This window comes from Lactuca virosa, chromosome 5 (assembly GCF_052849685.1).
Source record: "Lactuca virosa cultivar CGN04683 chromosome 5, Lactuca_virosa_CGN04683_v6, whole genome shotgun sequence".
Taxonomy (NCBI): Eukaryota; Viridiplantae; Streptophyta; class Magnoliopsida; order Asterales; family Asteraceae; genus Lactuca; species Lactuca virosa.
In genome coordinates this window covers 258,096,119-258,115,996 of record NC_136430.1, presented here as the reverse complement: position 1 = coordinate 258,115,996, position 19,878 = coordinate 258,096,119, and the positions used below count along the sequence as shown (strand labels likewise).

At 31.6% G+C, this 19,878-nt stretch overlaps 2 protein-coding genes across 2 annotated transcripts; both read left to right on the top strand.

The window, feature by feature from the left end:
* The first annotated feature begins 373 nt into the window (after positions 1–373).
* Positions 374–8,602, top strand: LOC145111557 (subtilisin-like protease SBT2.6). The gene is made up of 11 exons (XM_079047827.1): positions 374–687; positions 898–957; positions 1,050–1,236; positions 1,376–1,520; positions 2,039–2,433; positions 2,988–3,083; positions 3,185–3,543; positions 4,832–5,157; positions 5,245–5,512; positions 6,720–7,001; positions 7,920–8,602. The coding sequence occupies exons 3-11, from the start codon at positions 1,079–1,081 to the stop codon at positions 8,324–8,326; spliced, it is 2,436 nt and encodes an 811-aa protein (XP_078903953.1). The 5' UTR covers positions 374–687; positions 898–957; positions 1,050–1,078; the 3' UTR covers positions 8,327–8,602.
* A 7,277-nt stretch (positions 8,603–15,879) lies between these two features.
* LOC145112638 (uncharacterized) lies at positions 15,880–16,656 on the top strand. Its single transcript, XM_079048779.1, has one exon. The coding sequence runs from the start codon at positions 15,880–15,882 to the stop codon at positions 16,654–16,656; it is 777 nt and encodes a 258-aa protein (XP_078904905.1).
* The last annotated feature ends 3,222 nt before the right edge of the window (positions 16,657–19,878 follow it).

Below are 19,878 nucleotides of genomic sequence, written 5' to 3'. Positions count from 1 at the left end.
ATATATATATATATATATATATAATGAACGTGTAGAATTTGGTTTATGGATTTTGTTTTCTAGAATACATGTCGATGAAGAAAATCTAAGAAAACATAGGAAAATAAAGTGCATGTGAGTCAAGACTTCCGGATACCAAGAAAATGGTGTCCGACATTACACACTCAAATAATTCAACAATTTATCTCTTTTTGTGTTCTTTCTCTTTTGCCCACTAACCAACTCAAAATACTTGAGCACAAAACAAGTAGCAAAATTTCATCATGTGATAAAATATAAACCTTTAATAAAATAAATAAAATATAGCATCCAAAGTTTAATTTTGATATAATATCCCAAATTTATTTATATATAAATTCTCTGATTTATGAATTTAATTCAATCAACACTCCACCATCTTTGCCCTCTTGTCTGCGTTCCCAAAAAGTGAAGAACCCTAACTAATTCTCTCTCTCCCTCACTATCCCTCCTTTACTCTTCTCTTTAAATATATCCCCATTTGCAAAATTAGGCACTTTCTTGATCAAGCTTTACTATAATTTAAACATAGGTCTCCCTTATAGAGTAATGTAGCTCTTTCTTTCACTGTTGTTGACTTTGGGAATCAAATCTCTTTGCTATGTTGTCATCTATGGTGGATTAGTGAAGATGGTGTTATATCTGATTTGATTCTTTTCTTGGATCAATGTGAGTAAAGTTCTTATCTTTTTCATTTGGGTTTGATTTAAATGCTTTTATCTCTACTGGGTTTTATTAATTAAGTAAAAAAGTGAAGTTCACAATAATCTTTTTTTGATTCTTATCGTCGTCATCAATACGTACATATATATATTTATTTATATATAAATATACACATATATGTATCTGTGTGTGTAAATGTGTGAATATAATATCCAGGTTGATCACATGGGTTATCAGATGCAAATAAAAGAATCCGTTTCAGATTGAATCAAACTGGTAAACACTCGAAATCTCCTTCTTTCTCTTGTTCTTGATTAATTTTATTACTTTCTAATCTTTTTTTTCTAATAAATGATGTATCATTGTAGGAGGTTGATGATAATTGATAACTGAAGATATGTTTACAATTATAATTTTATTTAGTCTTTTTATTATCGGGGAATCAGAGATTTATATCGTAACAATTGAAGGAGAGCCTGTTATAAGTTACACTGGTGGCGTTAGTGGTTTTGAAGCCACTGCTGTTGAAGCCGATGAGACACTTGATGTCACTAGGTTCGTGTTCTTCAAATTATCTTTCAAATTTTCCAATTCCTTCATATTAAAAAATCACAAAACTTTATCGTATTCAAGGTTTTTCACTTAAAATGTTGCAATTATGATTATTTTAACACTTGAATCTTTTTTTTATTAGTGATTTGGTTTCATCATATTCCCTCCATCTGGAATCGAAGCATGATTCTCTTCTTGAAACTTTGTTTGATGAAGGGACTTACAAGAAACTGTATAGTTACAAGCATCTTATCAATGGGTTTGCTGTTGACTTATCTCCCGAACAGGTCAAAATCAGGACTTTTTGACTTTTAATTGTATAGTAACGTATTTTCATTTATTTATTTGTTTATTATATTTATAGCATCCAAAATTTGTCCCTTTTTGCTATTAACCTATCTAATAATAACACTATAAATCATTTTCTAAATACATGACATTGCTATAATTTGGTAGATCTTGTTATGATGAAAGAATCAAAGAGATAAAGAAAATGATGAACATGAATCAATCAAATTCTCATTACTAGAAATGAAGCTAATCAACCACATATATACACGATTACAAAAACATAGAAATAACTAAACTAACGGTAAATTACTAAAATACCCTTTTCACATAACTAACTCTAACAATTTTTGTAAAAAGAAAAGTGACATGGCTAACACATCTTTCAAAATACAATGCACAAGAAAGTAGGATGCTATAAACCTACAACTACAAAAAAAATAATAATAATAAATAAAAGTACATTGCTATTTCTTGCATATACACTTGTCATAAACCAATCTTAACATATTAGTAGGCAGAAACACTTAGGGGATCCCTTGGTGTGAAATCAGTGGATAAAGATTGGAAAGTGAAGAAACTTACGACACACACACCGCAATTTCTCGGGCTACCCACCGGAGTTTGGCCAATGGGGGGCGGATTTGATCGAGCCGGTGAAGATATCGTGATCGGATTCATTGATTCCGGTGTTTTCCCACATCATCCAAGCTTTCGGAATCCTGATTCCGAACCATATGGTCCGATTCCGAAGTTCAGAGGGAAATGTGAAGTTGATTCCGATACAAAGAAAAGTTTTTGCAACGGAAAAATCGTTGGTGCCCAACATTTTGCAAAAGCCGCCATTGCAGCCGGTGCTTTTAATCCCGAGGTTGATTTTGCTTCGCCTTTGGATGGTGATGGACATGGAAGGTTAGTTTTGTCATTTCATTACCTCAAATAATTATAGTTTCTTTTTGAATTATTGAGATTTTATTTTTATCTGGATATGATTTAATCTGGTAAGCTATATATGGTTGTTTTTTATTAAAAGCAGAAAGAACAACTTAACAAAGAAAGTATCGGAAATGATGTTTTTCGATTAGGTCTTGAGTTTTTACAAATTTGCCCTTAGGAAAATAGTGTAACTTGGAGGTCAAAACTAGTAATTTCCATATTTTATGTGGTCTATTCCTATATATCATTGTCCATTGATATGAAATTCTTTGTAAACGTTATAAAATTAAACATACCTTATCGTGAATTTCTCAAACTTCTTTCGAATTCACGTGCTCAATTTTTTTTTCAAAAGAAGTGCCGTTTGACTTTTAAGGTCAAACCTAGCGAAACTTCCACACAAATTCATCGCCGATATCTTCATATTTATATACAAATCCAATATACTCAGATTTATAAATATCGATTTAATTTCACAATAACCTCCAAATTCTTTTAATTTTAAATTTTAATCCTAATATCATTCACAGTCACACTGCAGCAATAGCTGCGGGAAATAACGGGATCCCAGTTCGAGTTCATGGATACGAATTTGGAAAAGCAAGTGGAATGGCCCCTCGTGCTAGGTAAATATAATAAACAAATAAATAATAAAACTTTTTTCACACATATTATACTTATTTAAAAATATTAAAATACTAAAACTTTAAATGTTATCTTCAAATAGGATTGCTGTATACAAGGCGCTTTACAGGCTGTTTGGAGGATTTGTTGCTGATGTTGTTGCAGCGATTGATCAGGCGGTTTATGATGGTGTTGACATTTTGAATCTTTCAGTGGGGCCCAATAGTCCTCCGGCCACCACCAGAACCACCTTCTTGAACCCCTTTGATGCTACGCTTCTGGCGGCTGTGAAGGCGGGAGTTTTTGTTGCTCAGGCGGCTGGAAATGGTGGGCCGTATGCAAAATCTTTGGTGTCTTATAGTCCATGGATTATGTCTGTAGCTGCTGCTGTTGATGATCGAAGATATAAAAACCATTTGACACTTGGAAATGGAAAGATTTTAGCGGGAATTGGTTTGTCACGTAAGTTTTATTTTTATGATTCTTTAGTCAAAACCTTCTGGTGTTTGAGTCAAACAGTCCAGTACATGACAGTTTGAGTCAAACAGTCTAGTTCAAGAAAGACAGTTGGATTCAAACTGTCTGGACTGACACAACCGGACCGGTTTCAAAACAGACAAAAACAAGTTAAACCGGTTAGTTCATGACAGTTTGACTCAAACAGTCTAGTTCAGGACAGTTTCACTCAAATTGTCCTGGACCGACACGAAACTGGTCCGTAATATTTGAAGACCGGTTTCAAACCGGACAAAAACAAGTTAAACCGGTTTCTAACCAGAAGATTTTTTTATTTTTTTTTGGAATATATTTTTTATCAATATGGAAAGAGAGAAATTTCGAATAATAAATATGTTAGTATATACTAATAAGGAAAGAGATTAATTGTTAGTATTAGAATAATCAATAAGACGGATAGGAAGTTAATGATGTGAGTTTCAAATTACATACAATTAATGAAGTCGAATAAATATACAACATTTAGGACTAAAGGTTAAATATTGGTAGAAGAATTAAAGATGTAACAATTTAAGATATATATATATATACTCTACTTTCCAAGTTACGTTTCTAGTTTGTAATGGTTAATTGCCTGCTTGCCGTTAAAAATAAAAAAAATAAAAAAATAAAAAAAAATAAAAAAAGTTTGTAATTATAAAAAGCTAATAACATTGTGTTAGAGGTTTATTTAAAGCGCTAATCACAATAATGAAATGGGAAGGTTATATACTTATATTCACAAAATGACCACCTTTTTTTTCGAATTGTATTTATTTGTGGTCCATACCAATTTTTTTTTTAAATTGCAATTTTTTAGTAGTGGAACTCAATTTCACAAAGAAAAGATATTTTTCGAAACACATGGTCATTAACTACTCATTATGATAAATGTTCAAAAGGTTGTCATTTTGTGACATGATCTTTCCACTTTTGGTTATTTTTGGGTGTTTGTTTTATCTTTTAGAACATCTTTTAGCTTTTAGGAAAAATAAAAAGCTAAAAAATGTTTGGTAAAAACAACAGATATTGTAAAAGTTACTTTTGGATATATGGAAAATTTGGATATATGGAAAATGAACTATTTGGAAAAGTCTGGTGACTTTTTGCAAACGCTAAGCCAAACACCCCCTTAGTGGTTTGCTATTTTCTAAATTTATTGTATTACTAAATGATTATATAAAAATATTTTGTAAAACGATTCAATTTTTAATTTTTAATCTTTAAACTTTCATTATATACTCAACGAATGCAGCCGCTACAAATCCAAATCAAAAGTACACTCTCGTTGCAGCAAACGACGTCGTATTAGATTCTTCAGTTACAAAATTCAGTCCTACAGATTGCCAAAGACCCGAACTTCTAAACAAAAACATGGTAAAAGGAAACATTCTTTTATGCGGATATTCCTTCAATTTTGTAATCGGCTCTTCATCTGTTACAAAAGTCGCCCAAACCGCAAAAACCCTAGGTGCAATTGGATTCGTTCTTGCAGTTGAAAATGTCTCACCAGGCACAAAATTTGATCCAATGGCTATCGGAATTCCGGGAATTTTAATCATCGATGTTGACAAATCAATGGTAAATCATAAATATTTGTTATAAGTTGTTTAATTTTGGTGTTTAAATTCATGGTAACGTTATTTGTAAAGTTTTTGAAATATGTAGGAGTTGATTGAGTATTATAAAGCGTCTACTTTAAGGGATTGGACCGGAAGAGTGAAAAGTTTTAAAGCTAAGGGAATGATTGGAAATGGTTTGGAGCCGATTCTTCATAAATCGGCTCCAATAGTTGCATTGTTTTCGGCCCGTGGGCCCAATATAAGAGATTATAGTTATCGTGATGCGGATCTTTTAAAGCCCGATATTTTAGCACCGGGTTCTTTGATTTGGGCTTCTTGGAGCCCGAATGGGACGGATGATGTTAATTATATAGGTAAAAAAAGAAAGCTTGATTTGGTTAATTTTATTTTGTAGGGTTTTATGTAAAAAAACTCTCATTATTTTGGGAAAATTTTTGATAAAGTTCTTTTAACTCTTTTGGTTTTTGAAAAGAAAAGTCCCGATTATTTAACTATTTGTCCATATTAATGAAAAAGTCTTTTTTAGGGAAATCTACAAAAAGTCCCAAACTTTTGGGAAAAGTTTCAAAAAGTCCTAAAAAAAAGTTTTTGAACAGAAAAATCTCATTATTTTGATAAAGTCCTAAAAAAAAGTTTTTACTATTCAAATATAAAAAATGACTTTTTCGTTAATTTGAGCAAAATGTTAAATAATCGAGACTTTTCTGTTAAAAAAAAACTTTTAGGACTTCATTAAAAAAATTCCCAAAATAATGGGACTTTTCTGCATTAATCCCTTTTTTTTAACAGGAAATGACAGATTATGTGATTTTCCCAAAACAATGAGACTTTTCTGTTAAAAAAAAGGATTTAGGACTTTATCAAAAGTTTTCTCAAAATAATAGGATTTTTCTGCATAAAACTCTTATTTTGTAGGTCACATATAACCCAACTTTATTTTTTTACATCAAAATGGAGTTAAAAATGGTACAAACACTATTTATTACATCAAGAAGTATATTACGTTTTTGTAACTTATATAGATTGCAAAAGAGAAATTGTCAGAAAAGTCCCAATATTTTCAGGAAAGTTACACTTTAGTTCCAAGATTTTTTTTTTGAACATAAAAGTCCCGATTATTTCATTTTAGCTCAAGTTTACAAAAAAGTCCTTTTTTTTCTTTTAACAGGAAATGACATATTATCGTGTTTTTAAAAATAATCGGGACTTTAATGTTCAAAAAAAAATCTTGGGACTAAAGTGTAACTTTCCTGAAAATATTGGGACTTTTCTGACGATTTCCCATTGCAAAAAATGTCTCTTCTATTAATTAGTTTTTAACAAATATGTATTACATGTTTTTATTACAATAACTTTATAAATTATATTATCACAAAGTTATAACAAAATATAATATTTGAATATAAATTAATTTGAATTAATTAAGCTTTTATTAAAGCAATATTTGTTAACTAAAAAAATAACATTCGTTACTTTCTCAAACACTGTTTAAACATCATTTATCCAAACAACACTTTATCCAGACAGACAAATGATTTTTTTTTTTTGTTGTTGGAATAGGTGAAAACTTTGCTATGGTTTCGGGAACAAGCATGGCTGCACCACATATAGCAGGAATAGCAGCTCTTGTAAAGCAAAAGCATCCTCATTGGAGCCCAGCAGCTATTAAATCGGCTTTAATGACAAGTGCAAATATTTTGGATAGAGGCCAAAAACCGATTTTATCCGAACAATATTCAGAGTCAGAAACATTGATTTTTGTCCCTGCAACACCTTTTGATTATGGAAGTGGACATGTCAATCCTAGAGCTGCTTTGGACCCTGGTCTTGTCTTTGATGCAGGTATGTATGTTTTGACTTTTGACTTTTTTAAGGTCAATGGAATATTTTGACTTTTGGCTTTTTGTAAGGTCAAACAAACCAATCTTTGACTTCAAAATCCCAAAGGAAACCAAAAACTTTCACATAAAATTGGAAAACCCTTTAGCCTTCATCATAAACATAACATCAAAAACATGCATTCGTACCGTTATTGCAATGCAACACACATGAACTTTCCACTCAAAATCTAAGAGTGCGTTTGGTTTGGATGTGGAAAATCTTTCAGTTTTCCATGAAAATTTTCGAATGAAAATGAAAATTTTGAAAACGCGTTTGGTTGATTTAGTTTTTAAAAAATTTCCAAGAAAATGAAAATTTTCTGTTTTCCAAATTGTATGTAAATTAGAAAAATGATTTTTACAGTTTTCCAAAGTTTTCTAAATTTCTAAGATGGAAAATGGAAACTCCACCGGTTTCAACCAAACCTGTTTTCTTAAATTTTTATTGAAAACCAAAAATGAAAACTCAACTCTATTTTCTGAAAACGTTTCTAGAAAAATAAAAACAATTTTCCACAATAGGGTGCGTTTGGTTGTGGAAAACTGTTTTCATTTTCCAATTTTTTTTTCAGAAAATAAAGTTGAGTTTTCATTTTCAGTTTTCAATGAAATTTTTTGAAAACATGTTTGGTTGGAACCGATGAAGTTTTCATCCTCCATCTTAGAAATTTAGAAAAACTTTGGAAAACTATAAAAATCACTTTTCTAATTTACATACAATTTGGAAAACAGAAAATTTTCATTTTCTTGGAAAAATTTTAAAACCTAAATCAACCAAACCCGTTTTCAAAATTTTCATTTTCATTTGAAATTTTCCTGGAAAACTAGAAAATTTTCCGCAACCAAACGCACTCTAACAAGTTTTACTTTTTTTTTCCAGGTTATCAAGACTACCTCGGATTCCTATGCACAACACCCGGAATCAACTACCACGAGCTCCTTAACTACACACACCACCCATGTAACTACACCCTCGGTCACCCCTACAATCTAAACTCCCCTTCAATCGCAATCTCCCATCTTGTTAGAACCCAAACCGTAACACGAATTGTTACAAATGTCAATGAAAAAGAAACATACACAATCACCACAAGAATGGGTCCAGCCATAGCCATTGACTCGAGCCCACGGTCCATGACCATAGGACCCGGTGCATCACGTAGGTTCACCGTGACCCTAACCGTGAGGTCAGTAATCGGAAATTATAGTTTTGGAGAAGTTATGTTGAAGGGAAACAGAGGGCATAAGGTTCGGGTACCCGTTGTAGCCATGGGTTATCATCGGTAGTTGTGGGGTGTAATGTAATGTTATTCTTTTGTAAAAGAGTATGGAAATAAGATTATAGAAAATGGTAGGAGTGTTTATATCGTGTAAAGAGAGCATGATAGAATGTGGTACTAGTGTGCGTGTGTGTCTTTAGTTGTAACTGTGGAGAAAGTGGTATGTGTGCATTTGGTTGATGGGTTGTGTAATACTCTTACCATTTTGTATAATCTTATTTGAACAGAATAAGCCTTCTTGAAAAAAAATGTTAATGGAGCATGGTAACAGCTATAAAATCGATCTCTTGAATTGATTGTTTATTGGGAAAATACCAAGAAAGTCTCAAGTTTTACACATGTTAGACAAAAGTTGTAACTTTTTATTTTGGTTAGTAAAATCCTATTTTGGTTAGTAAAATCCATAAGTTTTATGAACTTTCATTTTTAACCTTTTGTTCGGTCATCAATCAGTTGTCCTTATTATTATTATTATTTTTAAAATGGAAGGTTTTCTGAAAACTTATGATTTTTACCAAAACAAAAAGTTAGGGCTTTTGCCAACAAAACGTGTAAAACTTGGGATTTTTTTGGTATTTTATACCAATACCAAAAAAGTCCCAAGTTTTATACGCTTTGTTAGCAAAAGCCCTAACTTTTTGTTTTGATAAAAATCGTATGTTTTCAGAAAACCTTCCATTTAAAAAAATAAACATAAAATAGGGACGACCGATTGATGACCGAATAAAAGGTTAAAAATGAAAGGTTATTCGAAAACTTATGGTTTTTACCAACTAAAAAAATTTAAAGCTTTTGTCAAGTTTATGTGTAAAACTTGGGATTTTTTTTGGTATTTGTCCATTGTTTATTACTTGAAAATGAAATGTATTTGTAGGGAACAAGTGGAAGTGTGGAACATGATGAAGCTTGACTGTAAATAGAGGAAAAGATTTTGTCTCATGAGGAAACGTAGAGTTTCTCCAAACTTATAAAACGAATCAAAGGCTTTGTTGTTGAAAAAAGTGTACTAAACGAATCAAAAGCAACATTGCTATTATAGTCAAATCATAAAATAGAAACAACCAAAAATAATTTAAATATTTGCAAGATTCATCATATATGCCATCATAAATTCAGAATTATATATTATGACATCTACAAAACTCAAAAGTGAAATACTCAAAACAACCAATTCTAAAAGGTAATTTAAAAGGTAAAATGGTTGCACGTCTTACACACCTATCTTCAAGATATCTTTTCCAATTCTAGTCTTATTTCTTGTTTTATATGCAAATATAAAACTCAAAAGTCAATCTTGTATTGTTAATTAAGAGACATTTTATAAGTCTACATTCCCAAAATTCCATTACTTTTTTATACATGGTATGTGATTAGCACAACCAAGACTAATAAAATGTCTCTTAATTAACAATTAAAATTTTTAACTTTTCTTAGTATAAGCTGCTTACTCCTATGAACTTTGTTGCTAAATACTAACAAAAAAAACATAGCAAAGAAGTTGTATACTTATTGCACATTAGGAATCACATATAACTTTGACCTCCGTTCCTTACCTGAAATAGCAATGTATATCTATCAATTATAGCTACATCAACCAAGAAACAATTTTAGGTGCTATAATTGGGTAGATATTTCAATGTATAATGTCATAATAAACAAAAAGAATTAAAAATACAATGTTTTATTTCAGTGAACTTTCAAATTACAAGGCCTTAATTGGATAGAACTTTCGAAGTACATTTCAATTGGAAATATATAAAAGCGAAAAATGTAGTTATAGATGGTAGTGATTTTTAAGTATTTTTATGAGAATAATGATTTGCTAAAAGTAAAGCCAAATTACGCTCAACTGAAAGCATATTTTAGAACATGTTTGGTTGAATACGTTTTGGAATAATTTTGATTAATAATTAGGGTAAATATGATAATATTTAGGCATAAAGTTTGATACTTTGCTTATCTGTTCTTAAATGTATTTATTTTTATTACACAACTATGAGAATATATTGAGGGGAAGAGTTATCTTTTATATTGGATGGTGTTTTCGAAGAAATTTGATCACCTGATCTTAAAAAGGTTTATAATCACAAAAATCAATTATGGTTTTCTGTGTTTGATTATATAGGGGTAAAGTAGATATGTAAAGGCAGATGATAAAGTTGTCTTTAGAAAGTTGATTATTTAGTGAATTACAGCCCATGGTGTTGGTTTTTTTAACAAAATATTAAGTCAAAATGTATATTTTTGGAGGGATTATGACCATTTAGTAAAAAAAAACATAAATAGTGTTGATTTGTGGATTTATCTTCTTCTTCTTCTCATGTGTTCTTAGTTGCCACTTCAAGCCAACTACCACTTTAAGCCAGTTTGCAACTTCGTTACAAATCACGAAGTTCAAAGATGAAGAAACACTAATAAATGGTTGTGATGTTAAGGTAAGTTCATGGTTATAAAAGGTGTGCCATGGTGCACACCAAGGCGTGTCATGACACAAGGTGTGGTGTAGCCTTTACGAAAACGTTCAATGCAGGTTTGTTAAGTGTAGTGGCCAAATAACGTGTCAAAGCGCGTCTTATCGCATTATGGCGCGAGTTTTTTCTCAAGGCATAGGATTTTTTGTTTTTTTGTTTTTGTTTTCTCTTATCAAACCTAAAAAGTTAGTTTTTATTAACTTTTTTATATTAAAATGGTAATATAACACTTCTAAAAACTTGATGTATTTTATATAATTCTCTAATTATATGATTTATCTTTTTTAATGTATATATAATTGTCATGCCTTGAAAAATGTCATGGCTCGCCAATACTCGTCATTGTTTAGGCTCGACCTTACCACCAAGTCACGTCTCACGCCATTTAGAACCTTAGGTAAGTTCAATCACTAATAGTTTTTATTAATATCATTTGATTTTAGAGTCAAAATATTACTTTTTAGGTGTCAATTTGACATAAGTACTTAGGTTCTAAGAAAGTGTGGGGTTATTAAATGAGCTAAATGCAAGAAGCAACAATGCACTTTCATGTATTTGTTTATTATAGTTTGGTACTTTCTTCTTTTTCAATTACAACGTTGTATTTGAAAAATCTTATTTTTTAATTAAGAATTGTACGTTTGGGACTATATGTAGATTGGGATGTTTTAAACGTGACTAAATTCAATTGGTTAGTTGTTTGCTATCTAAATTCCACATGGTATGTTTATAATTTAGATTTTACTAGATATAAAGGATTTAAGTGTAATACTTTTCTGGGTTGATGATTTTTCTCTTTATTTTTTCTTAAATTGCAATACTGAAACATGACTCTTTTAATTTAGCCATAATATAAATTATATCACCTTAGCCACCTTAGCCAGCCAACCCATATAGCCCAAACTTTTTTTAAAAAAAAAATAATAATTTTACTTATCACATAAAAATCTAGTTACGTCAATTACACAAATAAATAGATAACTAAAAGTTAAGTTATTTATTCATCTACTTTTTATATTTGTTAAAATTATTGCTATATTCAATTATTTTCAAAGATACGTGTCAATGTTTGTAAATATTAGATTATTATTATATTAAAATATACATATAAAATTAACGTAAATTACTACTGAAATTAAGAATGACTCAATTTTAGATGTTCGTGTGATAATTGTGGTTATTGAAATTCGTTTTGATTTCAGATTGTGGTTGAAAATAAAAGAGCTCAAGTTTTATTTAAAATATGATATTGAAGCTAAAATCTATAAACTATTTTTTGTTAACTACCAATGATATATATTGTTTTAAGGCAATCATGTTCAAAACTTTTATGAGTTCATCCTAATTAAACTAAATAGTGGATACCTTATTTTTTTTTAGATTTAATTTCAAAACACAGAAATATCACTTGGCTGAATACAAATAAATGTTTATGTTTTTAATTGGTTATACTCAAATGATTGTTTTCTAAATTTGTCTCAATTTAATACATTATTTGGAAAATAAAATTAAAGTCTTATACTGATGCAAGCCCCCGTCATTACCAAATTCTAGCTCCGCCACTGCTGAAAGGTGGGATTGGCAAAGGTGAGGATTACACTTTGCAAACAAGTAAGACTCCATATATAATTTGTATAGTTAATTAATGTGATACATCTATGATTAATATTAGATTATTGTTAAGTCATTGAAATTTATTATATTTTATCAGTTAAAATGGTTTTAAGAAGATACTTTAGTAGGCTATGGAGCAATGTAAACGACAATGAAGAGGACTACCGGCTACGTAGCCGATTGTCTAAAAAATGATACCGAGATAATTTTAAGCACTGATGAAAAATCCATATGGATTCTTGTTATGGACATTTTAAAGTTAGGCAAAATTAATTTGATATTTAGGTTAATAAATTGGATGTTCATTACATATCAGACTTCTTTCCCTCGTTTAGTGATTCAAAGTTAGCAACAAGATTTGGCATTGCAGGCAAAGTGCAATGCTTTAAGAGAAAATGACTTACAAGAGTAACAAAGTATCAAAATTATACAAAAATGACCATTTAACTTTTCTTTATATACGTATTACAAGCAAACTATAGTCTTTGTACACTTATGATCATTAGAACTTACATTTTGTTCAAAAAGTACCATTGGTTTTACCGACATAATAGGTTACCAGCCACGTGACATGACACATGTCATCCCATGTGGCACCCGACATAGATTTTAGTGTTGATTGTTTACACATCTTACCATTAGATTTTTTATACACATTTTATCATTAAACTTTTAAATTTTACCATTAAACTTTTTTTATATACATTTTACCATTAAACTTTGATGTATATATTTTACCATTAAACTTTTATGTATACATTTTACCATTAATCTTGCATTTTACCAAGCATGAGTATAAAGAAAGAATACCACCTTTATATCAATATTTCATGCAGCGGGAAAAACATACGGTTTAGGTGTAAGTTCTCCCAAACATGGTAAAGCCACAACATGAATATTTTTTGGAAAAAGTGTTTTAGTTAGCAATGATTAAAATTTTGGCCTCGTGGATGGTGATGTTTAAAAAATGTACATGGATTTCCCATACCTCAAATGCTATGATATCAATTTGTTGGATTTGCAGGAATGATGAGTATTCAATCAAAAAAATGTCATAATATACTAAACCAGTGATATAGGTTATTTGGATCATTAAGATAAAACCTTTTGATAATGAATTGGTATTCAGACAAAAAAAATTTCATCAAAAACTACTTTATCTATAAGTAAAAATATGCATTTATATAAGTATTTTAGACATAGTATTTTTTGAACAAATTGTGTAAGATTAATAATAAAATGTGTACATAAATATTTAATGCTAAAATGTGTACAAAAAAATTTAATGGTAAAATATATACACTATTAACCCTAAAATCTATGTCAACTGTCATGTGGGATGATACATGTCTTGCCACGTGGCTAGTAACCTCTTATTCAGTAACACCAATGGTACTTTTTGAACAAAATATAAACTTTAATGGTGATATGTGTACAAAGACTATAGTTTGCTCGTAATACACCTACAAACAAATATAATAAATATTTTTTCGTATACTTTTGATACTTTCTTACCCTTATAAATTATTTTTTTCATGCTTTAATTAGGAAAAATAATGAAAATGCAATATTGTAAGGCTAGAAGGAGTAATGTCATTTTTACCACTCTTTTTCATGTCACCTACCACATACAACTTTAGCTATTTAGGAGGATGATTTATCACACTTTTTGTAAATTAAAATTTAGTATTTTTTAAATGCTAGTCATTGATTGGTAGTTAGAGGAAATGAATGAGATTTAAACTTGGTAGAGGGCTGCCTAGTTGACCATGCCGAGTACGCGATGCGGTGTGTGCTGAGACCGCATAAGGCTGGTGGGTGTGGTGCCACACTTGCCACGGTCTACGTAAGCGTCACGTCACATTTGTCATACTTTAGCCAAATTTTGTCATTTTCTAGGCGTAGGCCACACTTGCCATGCTACTTTTTTTTAATATACAAAATAAATATTTCAAACATAGCATTTTTTAAAAACTAAAAATTCATTAAACTTAAAATAAAAACATAGAAATTATCCGCATTTTCTTGTTGTAGTTGCTCGATCGTCTGTTCAGCCTCCTGAATAACCTCTATGGTCGTTTCAAACAAGACATCAAACATGTCCGATGATGATGACAAAGACAATATTTTGAGAGAGTATATATGAGTTGTAAATTGATTTTGATGAGTTAAAATGGTTAAATGTTATAGTACTTATAAGAGGTTTTTAAAAAATAATAATAATAATAATAATAATAATAATAATAATAATAATAATAAATGAAAGTAGCCGTTGCAGCCACCCCGCCTAAGGGGTACCGAAATCCTTGTCGAACGATTCCCGCAGGCCTAATAGAAAGAAAAAGGCCAAAAAAAAGTTCCTTGAAAAATTTGACATCAAGATTAAAACATGTAATAATGTTCATTAGATGCAGGATTTCTTTCCGTCCTTTGGGTCTTCAAAGTCAACAACAAAACCTGGGTCTACATGTGGCCTGTCATCACTGCTACAACAAAAAGAGCTACTACACGACAATGGAGTAAGTTTTACCTTGAAATTTTTTAGTACTTGAGTGCTTACTTAATAGTAATTACTGTTTATTTAATAAAAACGTATTTATCCTTAAACAGATGATTATGTGATCACGATGATACCATGTCATTTCTTTTTTTCTTATAGAGCTAATTATCTATTAGTTTATTTATATTTCTATTTTGACTAATATTAGTACTTTTATATTTTAAAAAGGTTCAACTTTTGCTATTAACTAAATTTACGTATTTTTAAAATATTCTAAAACTTTTGCTATCAACAACATTTTGAGAAAAAAAAAAAAAAAAAACCCTTCAAGTTTATATATAACTCTTCAACTTATTATCCGTTTTTTTTTGTTTATATGTTTTTTCCCTGGCTAGGCGCTTTTAATTGTGTGGTGAGTGTTCACGTTAAATGTTAATAATACGATAACCTCCCAATCATTTTTTTATTTACATAATTTTTTGTCATTGTCTTTGTTTTTTTTCTGTTTTTTTAAACTATAAATACCACAACATTAACCATTTTTTTAACCCATACCTTATACTTCTTTCTAAAAAATATTAATCAAAATGTCATCATCTTCATCATCCGATTCGACGGCTGTAGAGGAGGCTAAGTTTATTGGTTCCGTCATGGCGAAAACGGTTGTATACTATCAAAACCGACTAGACGAAACATCGCGTGCATGATCTAAACCAAGAAAGTCGCTGTTGCGTAGAAAAATGGGACGAGTATTTTAGGATGTCAGAGCGTACCGTGCGGGAGTGTGTGTACAAGTTCTGCAAAGCGATCTGTTTGGTTTACGGGCAACGATATTTGCGCAAACCAACTATCAAGGATATCCACCAATTGTACAGGGTGCATGAAGGCAAGCATGGATTCCCTGGAATGTTTGGTAGTATCGATTGCATGTATTGGGGTTGGTTATTATGCCCCAACGCATGGCGTTGTCAGTACATGAGAGGCGACCACAAAGAGCCGACGATCGTTCTAGAGGCTATCGCATCACATGATCTTTGGATATGGCATGCATTCTTTGGTCCAGCTGGTGCAAACAATGACATCAATGTGCTAGACCAGTCGCCGGTATTCAACGATATCTACCTTGGAAAGTCGCACGATGTACCTTTTCAAGCAAATGGGGTAGCATATAAGCGTGGATACTATCTTACTGACGGTATATATCCTCCCTTGTCTGTTTTTGTGAAATCGTTTACATGTCCTAACGACCCGAAAAGGAAAAAGTTTAAAGAGGCGCAAGAGTCAGCTAGGAAGGATGTGGAACGAACATTTGGTGTACTTAAGAGACGTTGGCAAGTACTAGCAATCGGTGCAATGTCATATGAAGTGAAAAGGTTACAGGACGTAATGTATGCATGTATCATATTGCATAATATGATTCTTGATGACGAAGGAAGAGCGATATGTCGGTACAACGATAATGAAGTTTTGCCAAATGTCGAAGGAGTAACCGTTGGTACACAAGAGTATAGGGCGAATAGAAGAGAAGTACACAATCGCGACATTCATCACGCCCTTCGTGCTGATTTGGTGGAGCACATTTATAGTGCTCATATTCAGCCCCCGATAGAGTTTTCTCACGATAATTTGTTTGACGAATCAGACGAGGATTCTGATATGTTCGTCGAGAGCAAAGATTCCGATGACGAGAGTGACGTTCGGGAGAATGATGAAGACGATGAGGTCAATGACGAGGACGATGATTCCGAGTGACGTATTTTGGTATTTTAAAATTAGGATATTAATTATGTTTTCTATGTTGTGGGTTGTTTGATTTTTTGTTTGCGTTTTTTTTTATTTTCTACTTATTTAAATATTAGGTTTAATGTAATTTTTATTTTAATTAATGAAATGCTTTTTACTTTTAATTAAATTTTATGTTTAGTATTAATTTAAAAACTATAAATCATAAAAAAATTAATTTTATTTAAAAAAAAAAAAAAATAATGAGCGAAGCCCTTCCCACTCATTCCTTGGGTTTTAGGTGAGAGAAACGAAAGTGAATGAAATGGTGGTATGACCCACAAAAAGTGAGGGAAACTTCCTTCCCACTCCCTCCGGTCTTAATAAAATTCATTGTCGCTCCAAAATTAGAAACCAAATTTAATTATATATAATTATTATTTTGGACTTTTAAGGGATATTTTATTTATTTATTATGAACGATTTGTAAACTTCAATGTTAACTATAAACATTGGAGTTGGGGCGATGGCTAGTGTACGTAGCAATAGCATTAACCAATCAACACAACAACTCAAACCGCCTTATAAAATCGATCCCGTATTGAGTCACTTTCTATCCAATAGATTCTTATAAGATGTCACATCTATACGATAATTAGATAAATTGATGCATTTGTATATTTACCCATGTTTGAAAGTATCTTCGCTTTATAATTCAATGTATTTTTACTCGCATGCCCTTAATTTCGGGAAGTGGCGGTTTAGATTTTCACATATATTTTTAAATAGGGATGAGCAGTTTGTCCCAAATCCCGATCATGTACCGGTACCGTACCGGAACCGGTACCGAACCGTACCGAATTTAAAAATATGAGACGGTACTTGGTACTCCAAATACATGAAATTCGGGAATCGGTACCGCCGGTACCGATACTAGTACCGATTTTACCATTCCCGGTACCGGTACCGGTACCGATGTTCTTAATTCGGTTCGGTACTCGAGATTGACTTTCGACCAAATTCGATTTTCGGGAAATCGGGAACGGTACGGGTCGGTACCGGTTCCGTCCACTACTAGAAAAAGTGTAATCTAGTACGGTTGAATATATATATATATATATATATATATATATATATATATATATATATATATATATATATATATATAAGTTGAAGGCGTATTAATAGATGAGTGTATTAGATTACATTGCCTAATAGAGTACGACTATTTAACCGTACTCTATATGAATCCTATCTACTTTTTATAATCATCACATACAATCATCTAATACACCATATATACACATCTAATACGCCATACACAACCGTACTTGATGTCTCACATCCCCCAATTCTTCCACCCATTCCTACAATCCATTCCTGATTGCATTCCAACCCATTCCAACCCATTTTGGCTTTACATTCCAGCCTTATTCATCACCTAATTACAAATCATATTAGATTCTTCCATTCCAACCAAACCTAATCAACATTAAAAGGAAGATATATATTAAATGGGACAACATTCAAATGAAATTATAACATTCTAATTTAAAAAAATACAACAAATTATAACATTTTACTTTCAAGGTTTGCTTATTAAGATAATTTACTTTGGAAAAACCTACTATAGCATTGTACTTTGAAAAACATAAGCAATTTTAATAATGTACATGAACTTTTTCGTATTAAGGCATTTAAAAAAATCTATCAAATAATATCATTGTACTTTCCATTTTTTTTTCTCTTTTAACCTTGTATATAAATAAATGCAAATTTTTATTTCTAGCATCTAACCTAGCATATTGTAACACCCCAATTATCATATATAGATTATATAATAAATAATCGTTCCAACATCTCCCAAGATCAATTCTAAACTTACTTATAGACTAAACTACAGCGGAAGCAAAATAAAATAAAATAAAATCTTCAGTTGAACAACTTCGGGTGTTACGTCTTTGCGGAATTCCTCTGCCGTCTTCTGGATCAATCCTTCTCCTTGGACTTTTCACTGCCACTTGCTAAATAGTTTCCTGGGTTGCGCACATTTAAAGTTTCTAAATCGGTAAGCCTAGGGCCTAGTGAGTTCGTGTTGCACATACATGTCCATCACGTAAAAAAACAAATAGTTTTATCATATATCTTCAATAAATCATACAACAAATATATCACCTGTGACAACCGCCAAATTCAAGTCAAAGTCAACAAGTCAAACTGGTCAAACTTAACTAATACTTGTATGTTAAAAAGTTATTCTATTATAAAAATGTGCATTTGTATGTCAAAGATTCAAGTGTCTAGAAGAATCTATGTGTTTTTCAATGTGAAACCCTCAGAAGGGAGTTAAACGCATCAAAACACGACTATGAACCCTTTTGGGGACTTAAAATAATCATAAACGAAGTATAACAGGGTCCACGGACCTTGCATTGCAAGATTATTCGATAAATATGGCTAAAAGTGAATCTCTCTCCAATCTCTCCCAAATCTCTCTCAACTTTTTATAGTCATTCGGATCATCTCGACCCTTAACATAGCCAAAAATCGCGCAAAACGGGAAGTTAAATTGAAAAATAGTCATATAGGGCCGAAGCTCCTATTAGGACCGAAGCCCCATTAGGACCGAAACCTAAGAACCGAAGCCAGTCAGAGCCGAAACCTCCCTCTCACACCCGAAATAGACCGAACTTCGGTCCATTTCGCTTCTCTCACACCTTCGGGCCCGGGTCCTAACCTTCGGTCCCTCCTTGCGCCACTCTCGGTCCTTAGCCTGAAGCACCGAACCCCTCGCAGGTTCGCTCCCTTCTTCCGGTTTTCGACTACTTTCGCCTCCTAAGCCCGTTTTTGACGTTTTTGACGGGATTTTTTTCACCAAATTCATATTTTTACCATTTTAAACTCCCAAAACTCATATTTTATTTATTTCTCAAGGATTTATTAATTTAAAATCATTATTTCATTAATAGAAATATCTAAGGATATTTTACCCCACAAGTGGGTCAAGTGTGCCCACTTGCCTCCATGTGTCGCTTCCCCATTAACCCAACCCTATCCACATCACACAAACCAAGGCAAACATCCTATCAATCTTGCAAATTGCTCCAGCAACTCCTCTATATAAAGAAATCCCTGGAGGATTTCTTGATTCACTTTGATCATTCCCACACTTTTACACCTTTCTTACCACACAAAGAAGCTTATTTTCTCTCAACTTCCAGCCACTTTTGGAAGTGTTCTTGAGCTATTACT

What these genes read in the sequence shown, in the direction of transcription:
- LOC145111557 (XM_079047827.1), top strand. Translation starts at nt 1,079, where the DNA reads ATGTTTACAATTATAATTTTATTTAGTCTTTTTATTATCGGGGAATCA. An exon ending in TTGACTTATCTCCCGAACAG is followed by an intron (nt 1,521 to 2,038) that starts GTCAAAATCAGG and finishes ACATATTAGTAG; the next exon opens with GCAGAAACACTTAGGGGATC. An exon ending in AGCGGGAATTGGTTTGTCAC is followed by an intron (nt 3,544 to 4,831) that starts GTAAGTTTTATT and finishes CAACGAATGCAG; the next exon opens with CCGCTACAAATCCAAATCAA.
- LOC145112638 (XM_079048779.1), top strand. Translation starts at nt 15,880, where the DNA reads ATGAGAGGCGACCACAAAGAGCCGACGATCGTTCTAGAGGCTATCGCA.